Raw genomic sequence first — 18,065 nt, forward strand, 5'->3', positions numbered from 1 at the left:
TCTGGTGACTGGGCTGGCCAATCCTGGAGCACCTTGACCTTCTTTGCTTTCAGGAGCTTTAATGTGGAGGCTGAAGTATGAGAAGGAGTGTTATCCTGCTGAAGAAATTGCCCTCTCCTGTGGTTTGTAATGCAATGGGCAGCACAAATGTCTTGATACCTCAGGCTGTTGATGTTGATTATCCACTCTGCAGATCTCTCGCACGCCCCCCACACTGAATGTAACCCCAAACCATGATTTTTCCTTCACCAAACTTGACTGATTTCTATGAGAATCTTGGGTCCATGTGGGTTCCAGTAGGTCTTCTGCAGTATTGTGATGATTGGGATGCAGTTCATCAGGAAAATCCACCTTCTGACACTTTTACAAATGATCAACTAGAAGTCGAGGTATTATTTATTGCTCTTACAGCTGGGATCAATGACAAGACTTTTCTAAAAGATGGTTGTCCATCCCTGCTTTAAGCCATGGTCACACTAGAGTTTGAGCATGTGAAATTGTGCCTTAAGGCACTGTAATAAGGAGCGGAATTATACAAGAGGATTAGACCTTGATAAAGCGAGCGATTGCTCTATATTTGAAATCTCTGTACAGAGAGATCATATTTTATGTTGGTCTCATGCAATCATGTGTGGTGATTTCGCAGGTCAGAGTTCACCTTGAACGTTTGAAAACAGCAACAAGCGTAACTTGACGCTCAAGTTTGAATTCCAGTGGAACTTCAGTCCACGGCTTTAGTTTACGGTATTTAGGACCATAAAGTGACTGGAGGTCTTGCCAGGATATTGCTTGATGATTGATAACCTATAACCTATTGGGAGTGGTTTTCATCACATTGCTATGTAGTTGCTAGGGTGTTGCTTGGTGATTCTTGGGATTCTCTAAATTTCTCTTCAGAGGTTTGTTCCATTCAACCACAAGTGCCCTGTGAAGTGGACATGACAGGATATTCTGCTCTGACTCCAGTTTGAAAGAAGCGTGTTCTATTTAAAGAGTATAAAAGTATGCACTCTACTGAGTGGTACGGTACGCTTCGGTATGCATTTGTGGCTGTTTCCACTGTCAAAAGGTACCAAAAAGCGAACCGTACCGTACCACTTTTTGGGTAGCTTTTCGGAAGGGTACCTAGCACCACAAAAGGGTACCAAAAGGCGGAGCTAGTTGTGCAGCTGTACGCTATTGGTTTACAGAGATACGTCTACAGCACGTACACAAGCAGGAGAATGAAAACAAAGGAAGTGCCATGTTTTAAATATACAGCCGAGACATTACACCTTAATAATATGTACATATAACAACGAGCCATGGTCGACCCGAGCTCAAACAAACCTTTTCGTGGTCTTGATGAACAGCCACAAAGCCAAGAAGAGCAGAATCTGCCCTGTGCCCCGTAGTTGTTTACAAGGCCGTCTAAAGTGCAAGCGGATTTGCTTTCTCGCGATCGCTCGCCGTGCGTCTATATTTGAAATAACGAACTTCTTGAGCTGATGATAATCAACCCTGTTCCTGGAGGCACACCTACAGTACATATTTTGGATGTCTCCCTTATCTGACCCATTAACTTCAGGTTTTGGAGTCTCTTCTAATCTTCTGATGAGTTGATTCAGGTGTGTTTGATTAGGGAGAGATTGAAAATGTGTACTGTTGGTGTGCCTTCAGGAACAGGGTTGGGAAACACTGGTCTACAGAACAAACCATCGTTACACAATAACTTGCCTAATTACCATAAATATATATATATATATATATATATATATATATATATATATATATATATATATATATATATATACATATACATAAAATTTAATGAAAAGTAACTAGTAACTATTTACTAATTTTTTCATTAGATACAAATTTTTACATCTGATACATTTTTACTCTTGCTCGAGTAACTTAAGATCTTTACTTTTACATTTACTTGAGTAAAAATTTCCACAACTACTTGTACTTTTACTTGAGTAAAGATTTTGGACACTCTACCCTCCTCTGCATGTAAGAGATGGACCACATTGTTATTAAAAGATCTTATTAAATAAATTATGACTATAGAAATTAAATTAAAACTATAGATGTAATTACTCGCAGGTATTTAGTAAAGTACAATGCAAAAACATGTATTTACAAAACAAGTACACTATAACAAATGATTCATTTCAGTGACATATACAAGTACATATTAGTTAAGGCCCCTTTGAATTGAACAAACTTTTAAAGTGGAGTCATGGCAGAATACCATGTGATGTCCACTTCACAGGGCACTTACACTCAAATGGAACAAAAACATGGAAGAGGGAGGGAGGACCAGGATTGAGTGCCGCTGCTTTAGCTAACTGGACATGTCCTGATGGGTTAACTCTGCAGCCTTGCTCTGTGATCTGCTGAGATGAGCACAAGTTCATCCATCCAAACCGACTCGTAGCTTGCTTTTTGATGTTTTCCTTTGGACTTTCTCATTCCCAGAAGGCCACAGGTCAGATTGGAGGACATAATCTGTAGGACACACACATCTGCCAAGAACTGGTGCCAGAGGAGATGTTGTTTGGGGGACAGAAAAAGAGGGACAAATTTGGTCCAATATCAGGTGGAGGGGAGGGGGGGGACAGGAAAACTCCCCCTGAAGCACAGGATGCACATGGACAGAGCATGACAGCTGGCATACAGCAGGATATGGAGAGAGGACGAAAGGAAGAGAGGATTGCAGGACGCAGCTGAAGTTAGATTCAATCATTCCTGTTTTTCAGAGCTGTTTTTCTGCAGCGCTCCATCCAGGGAAGCCCGAGCAACAGTGCTGTCGTCAGAAATGTGCAGTTTACATGGGCAGCTAGATAGCAAAGCACTGCCAAATGAAACACATTAGTCACTTGGGTCAAACTACATTTAGTGCAGAGAATGCGAGTGTGGATTGGTTTGAAACTCAACGCTATGGTGGGATTACCATGGGCTCGCGTTGCAGTTGTTAATAAAGGGTTCAGAGTGACTATCTGTGTGATATCTGGTTGCTAGTGCACTGTGTAGGGAGGACCGTCTGAAGGGTTTGAACACTGAAGTCTGACATTTTCATATGTGCGTTTGTGTCTGAAAAATCTGTCACGCACAGAAAACACTCAGAAGTCAAGTCAGGCAGGGATGGTTTGTTCTCTCTTTTCTTCCACAAAGTAAAAGAGAGATCAAATATTGTGTTCATTCAATCCAGGGGTCCATTCTTCGTACCTCGCTTAAATAATCTAAGATGATTTGTTCAACACAATCTCACGGCAATTCGTAACATTTTGATTTAGTGGCTAATTCGTATGAATTCCTACGATCTAATTCGTACAATTTAGTACGATTTGCTCATCCCCCAATGACGGTTGGGTTTAGGTGCCACGCCTACTTTTTAAAATCGTACAATTTCGTACGACTGAACTCGTACGAATTAGCCACTAAACTGACAAAACGTAAAATACTTACGTTTTCTCGTGAGATCAGGCTGGATTTGGCAGATCCTGGATCTGTTCATCTTGATAACTGATCTCTGGCTAATTTGGTTCTTCAAACAAGTTTGCGATTAAAATGTCTGGATGAACTGAAGGACAGATCTATCGATCCCCAAAATCATGATCAGCAATGCAATGATTGGCTGGCGGCACAGCAGCGTGATGACATCATCTGATTAATATTCAATTATCCATCTGAGCAAAATTACGCTGTTAAAATTCGCAGTAAGCGGTTTGTTAAATATGATACGCAATAACTTTCCACAATTGTTGTGAGCTGCAGGCTTTACATTCTCATGTGTCAAGAGTATTCATCGTGTATTTCAATGCATATCGATGTATTTAGTTCTACATTTAGAGTAGCCTATGGGCCTACTCAAGTTTTTTAATCGGCGTAAGGAATAACTGTATAAATAAATTCTGCATCAAAAACGCATCTTGATATCGGTAAGGTCTCTGCAACTTTTGCGAAGCATCAAATCACTGGTATATTAGCGGTCAAAAAATGTGCATGACTGCATAAATTATTATCCTTTTTAAAAAAAAGTAGAATATTGTGCATGTATGGTTCATATCAATAAATTTTGTGTGTGTGTGTGTGTGTGTGTGTGTGTGGGTGTTTCCCAGTACTGGGTTGCAGCTAGAAGGGCATAAAACATATGCTGGAATAGTTGGCAGTTCATTCTGCTGTGTCGACCCCTGATAAATAAGGTACTAAGCTGAAGGAAAATGAATGAAGACCTACAGCACATTATTTCAGTGAACTTAAGACTTTTTAAGACCCAGTGGGAATGCTGTGTGTTTTTCTGTTATTCATTTTTTCTGTTTTCCATTTGTATTTCATTTCATGTCATTTGTGTAATTTTTTTCTCCAATTAAAATGAATAAATGGGTAAAAAAATAATAATAATCCCACCACAAAATGGTTCAGGTCCATGTTTTGTACATCAGCCGGGCATGTTTTGATCACCCGCCTCTTCAAGTGTCTTTTATTTTCCCGGAAAATTACACCAGAACTAATAATTGACCTTGATCATACATTTAGACAAGCCATTGTTCGTAGCTTTATCTCTTCAAAAGAAATCTGCTTTTCATTTATTCAAATCACGCCTGGAGGAACTTCATGACTCGACAGATTTAACACGAACAGGCCACTAAGGCCCAATCCCAATTCTATTTTTCTACCCCTACCCCTTGGTCGTTAAAACCGAGTGTGAAGGGGAAGGGCTTCAAAATTCACCCCTAAGAATTGGGACAGCACTGCAGCACCTGCACATGTCATCATATGTCATCACAATCTCTTGCTTCATATGAGATCAGACGATGGCGACTGCTGTAGTTATTCCAGTTGCTTTATTTTCTGGTATTTATCTTCAGGAAATCACTGAAGGCATATATTATGTTATCTTAACGATATAATGTGGCAATAAGGTCGTAATACTGTGCATTTAACACAGTGACCATATTCATCTATGTAAAAAACATTACCATTATAGCAGACACTGTAAATAAGTAATTCCCATGCCACTAGGCTTTACTGACAGGGTATTCCAGTGTCATCGAGTGTCAGAATGGTGTGGGACTGCTGTACAGGAGTTATTATTAGGGATTATAGATTGCGAAATTTAGCGTTTTTTTTTTAAGCATGACGTTAAAACACGAACGTGGTTATGAATATATTCAAACATGTGCTTGTTTGTTGTAAAAATTTGTAATGATGACAAAAATGACTAATTTGTGGATCTCCTGACTTCCGGGTGTAACTATCTGCCGTTGTAGTTGGTGTATTCTGGGAAATTTTCTTACCTCTTGGTTTCGAGTGTGGTCCTGAAAAATCTTTGTTCGAAGGGGTATTGCTTTCTTCCCCTTAGCCCTACACCTTCAAGCTAAAGAGAATTGGGGCATCCCTACCCCTTCACGTGAATGCGCAAAACGAGGGGTAGGGGTAAGGGGAAGGGCTAAAGGGTAGAAGTGGGATTGGGCCTGAATATATCTAACAGATCAACAAATATTAATGAACCCAAAGTAAAAGCATTACCAAGCAGTTTACGTGAGATCTGAACACTGTTGAGCTCCAGATGTTCAGGCCGACAGGGGAGAGACGCAGTAGGACTTCTCAAAACAAGACAGTCTGATGGTTCAAAGCATGTAACATGACAACATTTGGCTTTTTTAAATATAAAAATGTATTATATTCAATGTACAAAAATATTCACAATCCATAACACATCAAAACACACACCTAAATCTGAAGGTCTAAACAGAAATCATGTAGATCAGACAGTCGCCGCTGTTCGTTTCCTCCATCTATTTAAAACATGCAAAACAATCTACAGATGAATATGAACTATCATGACACACAGCATGCAAATGGACTTACTAGGAAACAGCGTCAGTCTTCTAGTGTATAATCAGGGGTGGTCGAGGTTGTGGAGAATGCAAGTGCTTTGCTGTGATTATTGCTGAAGTGTGTTGTGTTTCAGAGGCTCTCGGCGGCTCACAATCCTCAGCTTTGTTTCCAGGGGGGCCCGAGGCCTGATAAGAAACCTGGATGCTGTTACAGGAAGCTGGATGCTCCTCTGGCGACAGGCTTTTCCTGCTGAAAGATTCCCCTGCTTTTCATTTTCTGTTCGACTGGCTGCCTGGAAGGTGAAAACAAGGTGTGGGATATCGTAACCTTTCATTCATGCCCTGTTACAATTCTTGATTCTGATTGGCTGGAAGGTGTGCAGTGAGATCGTTAGTTGAACTGAAATAAATACAATTGCCCCCAAAGCATCAGTAGCAATCCTTAGTAACTCAGTGCCTTAGGGGTAGCCTGTTATGATGTGTTCACACCAGACATGGCTATTATATTAACGCGTAAATAGACGCGCGAACATTTTGAGGTTACTCGCTTCACTCGTGTGTCAAATTCACTTCACAATAAACATGGATTCACGTCATGTGTCCACTGTGAGCTCTGCGAGTTCAACAACTCCTCCAAAAACTATACCTGGAAAAAGGAGGCAATTTTAAGCAAATCGTACTAAATTGTACGAATGAGATCGTACGAATTCATACAAATTAGCCACTAAATCAAAAAGTTACAAATTGTCGTGAGATTGAGACTGAATAATATGTAGGTTAGTGTGTGCTCCATTCAGCCATTCTCGTTTCTGTGCCTGGATGTACTTTTTCCCACTTATTACACGGCTACTTGCCACAAAACTTTGTTTTGAGCCATAATAGTTCAATCATTCTTTAATTAAACACAAAGCTGACAGAAACGATAACTTCAATTGTCCCCCCCCCCCTTATTTATCATAACAGATGCAGTATATTTACTTGAATATGCTTACTCTCTGACCTGCAGGTTTCGTGAAGCTCATGATGTATTTTTAGCTCAACGCTCATCTCTTTCAATGGTTTTAACTGATTAGATTGTGGTCGGAACAGACGCACTGATGGATGCATTTTCCTCTCCGTAATGTTTCGATTGGTAAGATACAAATGTGAGGCACTTAACAGGAAGTACACATGATGTGGCGCTTGACCATGTGTGCATTACAGTGGATAATTGATTTTACGGTAATGCTGAAGTGCAGCGGGCAGGAAGGAGTCGCCACTAAACACAATATGAAGCAGTCTGATTCCATCTCATTTCTCAGACAGGCAGGTCTGAAAGACAGAGCCCCCAGCGGGATGGATATAAAGTGTTTTATATGGCCTGATCAAAAATGCATGTATTAGAGGCAGTTAGAGAGGAAATGAGATGTAGAATGAAAAAAGAAACAAAGAACATCTAAAGGGTAAACGTGCCCAAACAAAGCAGTGAATGAATGTAAATTTGATCACAATAGTGACTGTAACTGAATACAGTAGAAATACGCAGTAACTATTCATGTTATCCATTTATTTTTTTTTATCATTACTACTTTCTTTATTATTATTTTATTCTATCTTTATTTATTCCTGATCTTAGTTTAATATTATTATTCTTTTTTTTAAATTCTTTTTCTGTAGTATTTTGACTGGAGATGGGACGTTGGGATGTAAAATGTTTGCAGTTTTTTTCTATGATTGCTACGTTCCGTTTAACTTGTAGTAATATGCAAACTGAAAAACTAATGGATATACTGTAAAAAAATAACAGGAAATGATATTGTAATGTAATCAATATGTTGGGTTTACGTTATTCAAATTATCACCTGCAGAAAAACGTCGAACACTCTATTAATCACCCAAAATGCCCAGGTAACCAACTAACAACAAGCCAAACATCCTAGATACACCCAGAACACTCTATCAATTACCCTGAATGCCCTAGCAACCACCTAACAACAACCAAATATCCTAGGTACACCCAGAACACTCTATTAATCACCTGACTGCCCTAGCAACCACCTAACAACAAACCAAACATCCTAGGTACACCCAGAACACTCTATTAATCACCCGACAGCCCTAGCAACCACCTAGTAACAAACCAAACATCCTAGATACACCCAGACCACTTTATTAAATCACCCCGACTGCCCTAGCAACCACCGAACAAAAAAACAAACATCCTAGATACAACCAGAACACTCTATTAATCACCCCGACTGCCCTAGCAACCACCTAACAACAAACCAAACATCCTAGATACACCCAGAACACTCTATTAATCACACCGACTGCCCTAGCAACCATCTGACAACAAACCAAACATCCCAGATACACCTGGAACACTTTATTAATCATCCTGACTGCCCTAGCAACCACCTAATAACAAACCAAACATCCCAGATACACCCAGAACACTTTATTAATCACCCCGACTGCCCTAGCAACCACCTAATAACAAGCCAAACATCCCAGATACACCCAGAACACTTTATTAATCACCCTGACTGCCCTAGCAACCACATAAAAACAAACCAAACATCCCAGATACACCCAGAACACTTTGTTAATCACCCTGACTGCTATGGCAACCACATAAAAACAAACCAAACATCCCAGATACACCCAGAACACTTTGTTAATCACCCTGACTGCCCTAGCAACCACCTAACAAAAAACCAAACATCCTAGATACACCCAGAACACTCTATTAATCACCCCGACTGCCCTAGCAACCACCTAACAACAAACCAAACATCTGAGATACTCCCAGAATACTCTTTTAATCACCCCAACTGCCCTAGCAACCACCTAACAACAAACCAAACATCTGAGATACTCCCAGAATACTCTTTTAATCACCCCAAATGCCCCAGCAAGCACCTAATAACACTAAATCAATCACACTGAGTACCCTGGTAACCAATTTACAACAAACCAAACATCCTAAATACACCTAGAACACTCTATGAATCACCTCCAAATGCCACAGTAACCAACTAACAACCCAAACACCCCAGCAACCACCCAGAACACTATAAAACTCAATGACCTAGGAACAACACAGAATGTCATTGCAGCCATGCAAATCCTCACGTAACAATGACTCCGAATGTCCTAAGAAGGCAATTAGTGATTCATATATATTGGGTTGTCATGAAATCTAATTATAATCAAGAGGAATACACATTTAAATCACTTTAGATAAAAAATATATGCCAAATGGATGAATGGACATGCATTTTTGTCCAAATGGCAGTTGAAAAGCTAGTTTGATTATAATAAAATAATCACTCACTTATAGTATTTGGGTTATAGCAACAGTAATCTTCATAACTGTACTTTCAGAATATGAATGAGCGCTAATGCATATATAACGACGCCTTTGTCAATCTTCAAGACACTATGAGTTGCCGTCATAAAACACTCAGCTGTTCTGCAGCTGTTCTTCATACTGCTTGACATCTGGCCCAAGACAAACAAGAACAAACGACTGAAAGAGGGAGAGTAAATAAATAAAGACACATTAGAGTGTTCCCTTATCTCAAGTCAAATATCTCCATGTTTGCATTTATAGTATTTTTTCTCATATAATCTCCTCTGACCATCCTATATGTTTGAGATTACATTAATGTTCTTGAAAATCCACATTTTTATTTGTACTTTAAACATCACTCATGTTCATAAAGTTGAAGTAATTTGTTTTCTTTCTTTTTCCCAAATGATGTTATCATCGCAATTATTTTTTTACAGTATTTCCTATAATATTTTTTCTTCTGGAGAAACTCTTATTTATTTTATTTCAGCTAAAATAAAAGCAGTTTTTCATTTTTTAAACCCATTTTAAGGTCAATCTTATTAGCCGCCTTAAACAATATTTGTTTGGATAGTCTACAGAGCAAACCACTGTTTTACAGTGACTTGCCTAATTACCCTAACCTGCCTAGTTAACCTAGTTAAGCCTTTAAATGTCACCTTAAGCTGAATAATAGTATACTGAAAAATATCGAGTCAAATATTATTCACTGTCATCATGGCAAAGAGAAAATAAATCAGTTATTAGAGATGAGTTATTAAAACTATTATGATTAGAAATGTGTTGAAGAAATCTTCTCTCCGTTAAACAGAAATTAGAGGAAAAATATACAGGAGTACTAATAATTCAGACTTCAGCTGTATATATAACCGGCAATGTGTGAATTCCCGGTATTATATAAAATGGCTAGGAAATGTATAGAATGCCTGATGGTTTTAGGCAAAGTATGAAATATCAGTTATTGTAAAGAGTTTGCAAACTTTTCCTAGGCATTCTGTACAATTCCTAGGCATTATATAGAATGACAATTTAGGCAAAGTGTCAGAAGAGCAATTTTTGGTAGCTGGTATTGGTTAAAAAACAGTTTTTCAAAACAGTTTAAAAAACAGAGAAGTTGATGGCGCTTCTGGACACTGTTAACATAGGGCTTCCTTTGGACACAGTACAGTTTTAACTGGCATTTGTGGATGTAACTACATGTTGTGGTACTTGACAAAGGTTTGCCAAAGTAGTCCAGAGCCCATGTGGTGATATCGCTTATAAAGGAATGAGGATTCTTGATGCAGCGTCGCCTGAGGGATCAGAGATCACGGTTGTTCATCTTAGACTTGCGCCCTTGTCCTTTACGCACTGAAATTCCTCCAGATTCCTTGAATCTTTTAATGATTTTCTGCACTGTTGAAGATGAAATATCCAAATGTCTTCCTCTCTTTCTTTGAGGAACATCGTTTTTAAACATTTCAATAATTTTTTCACGTATTTGTTGGCAAACTGGTGATCCTCGGCCCATCTTTGCTCCTAAAGGACTAGACCTTTCTTGCCTCTTTTGTAGCAAATCATAATTACAATCACCTGTTGACTTCACCTGTTTCAAATTACATCATTACCTCATTACTAGCCCTAAACTGCTCCTGTCCCAACTATTTTTGGACCGTGTTGCAGGTCTGAATGGCAGGAAAGTATATTCACAAATGAAATGAAGTTGACCAGACAAAACATCAAATATTTTGTCAAAGTAACTTTGGAAATCACTACTTTCTTTTTTTATTTGCATTTTCCATTCTGTCCTAACCTTTTCTGATCTGTGGTTGTATTTTATATTAAAAAAACAAGTTGTTTTTTGTTACCCAGACATTTAATAAGAACTTATTTTAGAGTAGTAATCACAATACTGTGAAAACTTTTTTATCCAAGGTTATCATCCAGTCAGGATCTTATAGTGGTACATGCCTAATTTCAATACGAGTGTAAACGTGTGCCAAAGTGACAGTACTGAGACATGACAAAATACGCCACTGTTGATACATATCACTCATGAAAAAAACTGTTTACACAGCTCAGAGCATCTCTGCGCCTGTTAAGGAATTACACAGTAATCCAAACCGGACTCTTTAACCATAGTAAAATCAGTGTAATGAATGAGCTGTCATGGCGTGTTTGCTTTATACATAATATCCCACAGTGATGGCACACAACATATGGTACACATGCCAGTTACAGTATATAACAAGGGCGTGAGCACTTGCAAAATGTCAAGCACACTTTAGATTTACATCTGAATGGATGCGCAGGGAGAGTCTTTAAACATGGGTGGGATTGACGTCTGATCCCGTAGATAAGATACAGTAAATACACCCACGTTTTGTTTCGAGCGGATCTTCTCAACACCAGTCTTCATGCCCCACCGCTCTGCACATGTTGTACATTTCCCGCATCACTTGAGATGCATGTTCTATTTGGACAGTACATGAAGTGGACTCCACAGGATATTCCATTATGATTCCAGTTCATAGGGAGTGTGTAGGTTTCATTCAATTCAATTCAAGTTTATTTGTAAAGCTCTTTTTACAATAATTATTGTTTGATGGCATTTTAGTATCAATTTTAAAGGTATATTACGTCACACATCGCTCTTCTCTAATAAGTGTCGTTTGTGCGCTGTGCAGGGCTTGACATTAACACCCGCCTCTCTGCCAGATGCGGGTAGATTTCAGCTGTGGCGGGTTATTAGACACTCTCACTAGCCACTTTGGCTGATTGAAAATAATTTTAAAATTGCCTGTGCTGGCTCATCACTAAAGAATTGAATTTTAGTTGAAGAGCGTTTGTTAAAATGTGTGCAAATGTGCTCTTAGAACTGAGAAGCAGCACAACTGATAACTGTTCGTGTGAGCAAAAGAAAGCAGGTGAATACAGATGCGCATCGGAGCTACTCTATGCCCCACCCTCTCTTCATGTTTCAGTTAAGATTACGTCAAACATTTAATAAAAATAATACACATTTCAAAGCACTTCATGGGATCTTTAAGAGTATCAGTTTATGTGGGAAGGATGAGTGAGATACTCACTCTGTTGACTGGGTCGCCCACTGGAGCCCCCTGCTGATCCGGGCCGGCTGCCGCTCTGCTGGGGCTCACTGTTGGAGAACTGGGGGGCCAACGGGGGCAAACGAGACCTGCCAGTGCTGCCTGCGTCACTGTCAGGGGTGCGAGGAATCTTTGGCCGGCTCGCAAAGCCCACCATGTGGCCACTAGAAAGAAGAGAACGACAGTGATGCCACTAAGTTGACATTTAGGATGTGTCTTCAGCCAGAACTGCTGTGAGTGACTAGCAGACTTATTTCAATACGTTTGCATTGGAGTTTTTCACGACAAGGAGGATTCACTTACAAACAAGATACAGTTTTGGAAGGATTAAAGGATGTTTTCTTTTGTAAAATTAGTAGTAATGCACAATATATTTAGGCCTGTCATGATATCTATTTTTGTTGTAGGATATATTGCACCAAAAATAAATCACAATAAATGACATTACTCTCATTTTAAAGACCATTTTATGCCACTCATATATATATATATTATATAATGCCAGAATGACAATATAATATAATCACAGTGTAAATACACTCTACCAAAGAAAATATTTCATTGATAGTCATTTTAGCACTTTAATAATCAGGCATTGGAATCAGAATGTGAAAACACATATCCTAAATAAATAGTAATAAATCAGTAACAGAGGCTGTGATAGCGGCTAGCAGATTTATTTTCAGTTGTCAGGCACCCACTTGAAAATATACTGTAGTAATTTATAGTAAGGGCGACGCAGTGGCGCAGTAGGTAGTGCTGTCGCCTCACAGCAAAATGGTCGCTGGTTCGAGCCTTGGCTGGGTCAGTTGGCATTTCTGTGTGGAGTTTGCATGTTCTCCCTGCGTTCGCGTGGGTTTCCTCCGGGTGCTCCGGGATGTATTTCGCGGTCTCAGAAACGTCCATGGGACTACGTTTTCAGAATGAGCCTGGGTTGTGATATACATTTACACTGAGGAAGGGTAGAGGGTTGCTGAAGAACTACTGAGAGATTTCAGCTGCTGTCTGGGCTTTCCATGCCTTTTGAATCCTCCCTTTTTTCATGTGTTCAATACTGTTTCTTTGTGTTTATGCATTTCTTTGGGTGTTACTGACATCTGGTGAGAATTTTAAGTCAACAGCTCCTTTAGAGATATGTTTTCTGAGTAAAATTGTGACATATTTGATACTTATTTTACCTACAGTATGTTACTGCGATGACAATATTACACAAAATGCAAAATAACGTTCTCTTCAGTTCAATGCTCTAGCTTTAACATCTGCCATTTTGAGAGCTGTGATTAAGATTCTGATTGGCCGTTAATGCTTTTATTGTTCATTTGATTGAAATGAAGACAAAATCATTGCAGAAACACAATCACTGTCAATACATCTGAACAAAACACTTTTATCTTTGTCGACTGTCTGAGCTATTATTACTCATTATTAAATGTTTTGGTGGGTAAAAAAAAGCTTTTAGCTACAGTTGCAGCCTATTCACAATGGTGCAGTGAATGAGAAAATGAAACGCAAACCCTAAAGTTTTTATAACGTTGTTCCATTCACAAAACAGCAAAATATAGGACAGAGGAACTCCCATATAAGTGCATGTTAACACAGACGAACATATGCTAAAACAACGAAGTAAATGCAAAACACAGCGTAATGCAAAATCACATTTGCATTGAAAGGCTCTCAGGAAATGTTTGTGTCTATGTTTGGGTTTTCATCTTTGCAAAAGCAGTGTTTCATGTGTAAGATCCCATTTGTTGGGTCTCGTTTATCAACTCTGATCTTTAGCTGTTATTTCGTACTGGACTCAAGTGGTTGGCTGGGACATTCTAGCAGCTTTCTTTTCTTTTCTGAAAGCAGAGTCTGTGTTTTGGATCATCGTCTTGCTGAAATGTCCACTCTGGTTTTATCCTCCTGCTAATGTAGATGCTGGACTGAAGCAGTGAATGTCAATTTACAATGACGAAGGGCAGAGGGTTGCTGAAGAACTACTGAAAGATCCAATATGTTGGACGTCTCATTTTAGAAAACTAACCTTTTCTTAAAGATCTACTTTGTCTTTACTTGATAGGAAAGTAGGATGACAGGAAATGAAGTGAGAGAGAGAGAGAGAGAGAGAGAGGTGGATAGCAGTAGGAAAGGTCCATGGGTTGGCAATTGAACTTGGGACATCCTATATAATGATGTCAGCGCAGTAACCACTGGGCTATCAGAACTGACAAAAAAATAACCATTTTAAGAAGCATCTGGGCACGTCATGTGTTTTTATGGTTGGATATTTATCTGATAGTAATAAGGACAGGTGTAAACGACATTCGAAACACCGGTTATTCTGATGAAGGCAAGTGTTTGCAGAAATGCGAAGGTGCAGTATTAAGGTATAGCCATGTCAATAAAGGCTTTTTAACATTTTTTCCACATCTTTCGAGTGCCTTGGACTTACTTTTGCTGTTTATTCTGATAAATCCTTTACCCAAAGAGCACCGACACGTTAATTAAGCTACCCCTGAGCACTTTTTGTTTGATTTTAGACATTTGAAATACATTTGAGTCTGATATATACACCACTTCAGGAGGTGATCTGGGATGCACTCCAGATGAAACTGGAGGCTGTTGAAACCACACATGTAAACTTGAAACGTAAAAAGCGTGTTATGGGCTTTATGACATAATCGGATATAGCAGCGCTGATATGCAACACACATCTGCCACACCACAGATGACAGTTTGGGATGTTTGTTTCATTTTATATGGTTGATTTTTCAACAATTTGGTGGATTCTCGCTGATGTGCAGCTTCTCCAGCCTTTGGCACCTAGACTGCAGCTCTGCACAAGACGTTTGGCCATAGGAGAAATGGTCGTGCCCAACTGAGCCTGGTTTCTCTCTAGGTTTTTTATTTCTTTTTTTTTTTTTATAATAATTTTTTCGGGTTTTCACCTTTAATTGATAGGACAGTAAAGAGTATTGACAGGAAAGTGTGGGGAGCAGAGAGAGGGGAAGGATCGGCATAGGACCACGAGGCGTAAATTGGGTCGCCGTGAGCACCAGAGTGCATGTGTCGATGCACTAAACACTACACCACTGGCGCAGACTGTTTTTTAATTCTTCACTTTTGTCAATTGGTGAAGTTTTTCCCTCTCCACTGTCACCACTGGCTTGCATGGTTCGGGACCTGTAGAGCTGCGCATCAATGGATTTGCTCTTCAGCGTTTGGACTCTCTTTGGATTATTAAACCACACTGAACTGAGCTAAACTGAACTTAAACTCTGAAAACTGAACTACACTGTTCCAATTTACTATAATCTTCTATGTAAAGCTGCTTTGACACAATCTACATTGTAAAAGTGCTATACAAATAAAGGGGAGTTGAATACGCATCACACAGCTGTGGTTCCCTCTGTTGCAAAGTCTACACTAGTCTGTATACGTTTTAAAATGCCGTCTAAAAACGCTCCACACTATGGTTTTATTTCTTTCCTTAACTACGCATGTGTACAGACGTAAGACGCTTTTGCCTGGATCATATCCGCCTGCCGTTTATTTACTTTCCATCTCTCTGAAACATCACAGCAAAATGTCGCAACTGTGGTCTGCTTCTGCCACTGAGCAACAGCTCCTAGTAAACGTTCTGTGTCCTTTGAAGATATATTGGTAACAATTTATCGTAACTACACACTATGAATCATTTATTAAGCATTAGCAAATAGTGAATTAATTATCTGTTAAGCATTTACTCTACATTAATAAATGTTAGTAAGCGGTTTATAACTGCAAATAAAAATGCTCTATTCTTGACTTATAAGCACATGTATAATGTGCTTAATAATTGTGCTTTCATAATTTGTGACTAGCTGATTTTTCATTACTAAATAAAAGATTGCATTTTTTACAAGCCATTTGTATTGAAGAGTAGTCTGTGGTTCTTAAGATCATTCCGAATGAGTTAGAGAACGATTAATATACTATTGAAATTGACGTTTCTATATTCAGGCGTATAGTAATGGTATGTTTAAAGATGCTTTATTAACTCAACTTCATGCAGGTTTGTGACCTAATCTAAAGTGAGGACAGTTTATGCTTTATAAATCCCTAATAAATGACAAATAAAGGCTAGGTATCAAATGAACAATAATCTTTTCAATCCTATCTAATAAATACAATTACTGTAAAGTTTAAACATTGCTGAATAACAGGAGTGTCAAAATACGACATCAAATTGGCAAGAAGCATAAAGTTGGCAAGAAGCAAGAAGGTCGCTGGTTCGAGCCTCGGCTGGGTCAGTTGGCGTTTCTGTGTGGAGTTTGCATGTTCTCCCTGCGTTCGCGTGGGTTTCCTACGGGTGCTCCGGTTTCCCCCACAGTCCAAAGACATGCGGTACAGGTGAATTGGGTAGGCTAAATTGTCCATAGTGTGAGAAAGTGTGTGTGTGGGTGTTTCCCAGAGATGGGTTGCAGCTGGAAGGGCATCTGCTGTGTAAAACATGTGCTGGATAAGTTGGAGGTTCATGCCGCTGTGGTGACCCCAGATTAATAAAGGGACTTAGCGAAAAGAAAATGAATGAACAAGGTTTTAGTTATGATACTCCCAAAATTATTCCACATAAATTCGCAGATTTTTAACAAAATTCCGCGTAGAAATAGGCAAAAATGTCAGCAGATTCCATCTGGCCCATTTTATAAGTCAAGATCTGCAGTTATAAACCGCTTACTAACATTTATTAATGTAGAGTTAATGTTTAACAGATAATGAATTCACTATTTGCTAATGCTTAATAAATGATTCATAGTGTGTAGTTTTTATAAAGTGTTACCGCAATTTTTAATAAAATCAAAACAGACAGCATCCTTTACATCTGCTTTACAAAATACACTTTGGGTCCATCAGTACCAATTGAGCATTGCGTCAATGCCACAGCCTAAATGAGTATTGTTACTGACCAAGTCCATCCCTTTATGACCACAGCGTACCCATCTGATGTCTACTTCAGCAGGATAACGCACCATGTCATAAAGCGGGAATCATCTCAGACTGGTTTCTTGAACATCACAAAGAGTTCACTGTACTCAAATGGCCTCCACAGTCACCAGAGCTCAATCCAATAGAGCACCTTTGGGATGTGGTGGAACATCATGGATGTGCAGCCGACAAATCTGCAGGAACTGCGTGATGCTATCATGCCAATATGGAGCAAAATCTCTGAGGAATATTTCCAGTAACTTGTTGAACCTATGCCACGAAGGATTAGGACAGTTCTGAAGGCAAAAGGGGGTCCAACCTAGCACTAGTCAGGTGTACCTAATAAAGTGGCCGGTGAGTGTAGTTCTCTTTGCATATAGCACAGGATTTTAAGATCAGGCTTATATGGGAACAATATTAATTTCACAAATCTGCCAAAACGCATGAAGCGCCCAGGTGTAAACAGGCCCCTAAAACAGACCGTTATTCATAGTGTGAGTTATTGTGCACCGAGACATCTCCAGAGTTTATATTTCAAGTCTTAAAATAATTTGATTACATTTAGATTTCAGCACTCATTTAATTAAGACATTTCTCCTGCTGGACGAGAGTAAAACGATAGCTTTTTTGGTGGTGCACGTGTGTTCGAAGGGTCATTACATCCACAGGTCTCCGGGAGTCAGGGATTTGGGAAGGAAGGGCTCTGAATCGGCTCTTTGTTTAGCACTGTTTGATTCTCAAGACAAAAAAGTCTGTCCCGTGGCAATGCAGACTCAAGGTTCGATGGTTCGCTACGCTCCCGAATTCCTCTGGTCTCTCTCCAGCTCGCTGCCTTTAAGGGCTGGGTTACAGCCGGGGACATGCTTG

The 18,065-nt window shown here is 39.3% G+C and overlaps 1 protein-coding gene across 2 annotated transcripts in view; it reads right to left on the minus strand.

Moving 5' to 3' along the window:
• Positions 1-5,653: 5,653 nt before the first annotated feature.
• Positions 5,654-18,065, minus strand: part of LOC130216300 (lisH domain-containing protein ARMC9) — a 76,979-nt gene continuing 64,567 nt past the window's right edge. For both annotated transcript variants that reach the window (XM_056448199.1, XM_056448198.1), the window contains 2 exons: positions 12,231-12,412; positions 5,654-6,121 (listed from right to left, as the gene is read on the minus strand). In XM_056448199.1, coding sequence (XP_056304174.1) covers positions 6,099-6,121; positions 12,231-12,412 — 205 coding nt within the window. In that variant the 3' untranslated portion in view covers positions 5,654-6,098. The remainder of the gene's footprint in view (positions 6,122-12,230; positions 12,413-18,065) is intronic.

This window comes from Danio aesculapii, chromosome 22 (genome assembly GCF_903798145.1).
Source record: "Danio aesculapii chromosome 22, fDanAes4.1, whole genome shotgun sequence".
In the NCBI taxonomy this organism is placed as follows: domain Eukaryota; kingdom Metazoa; phylum Chordata; class Actinopteri; order Cypriniformes; family Danionidae; genus Danio; species Danio aesculapii.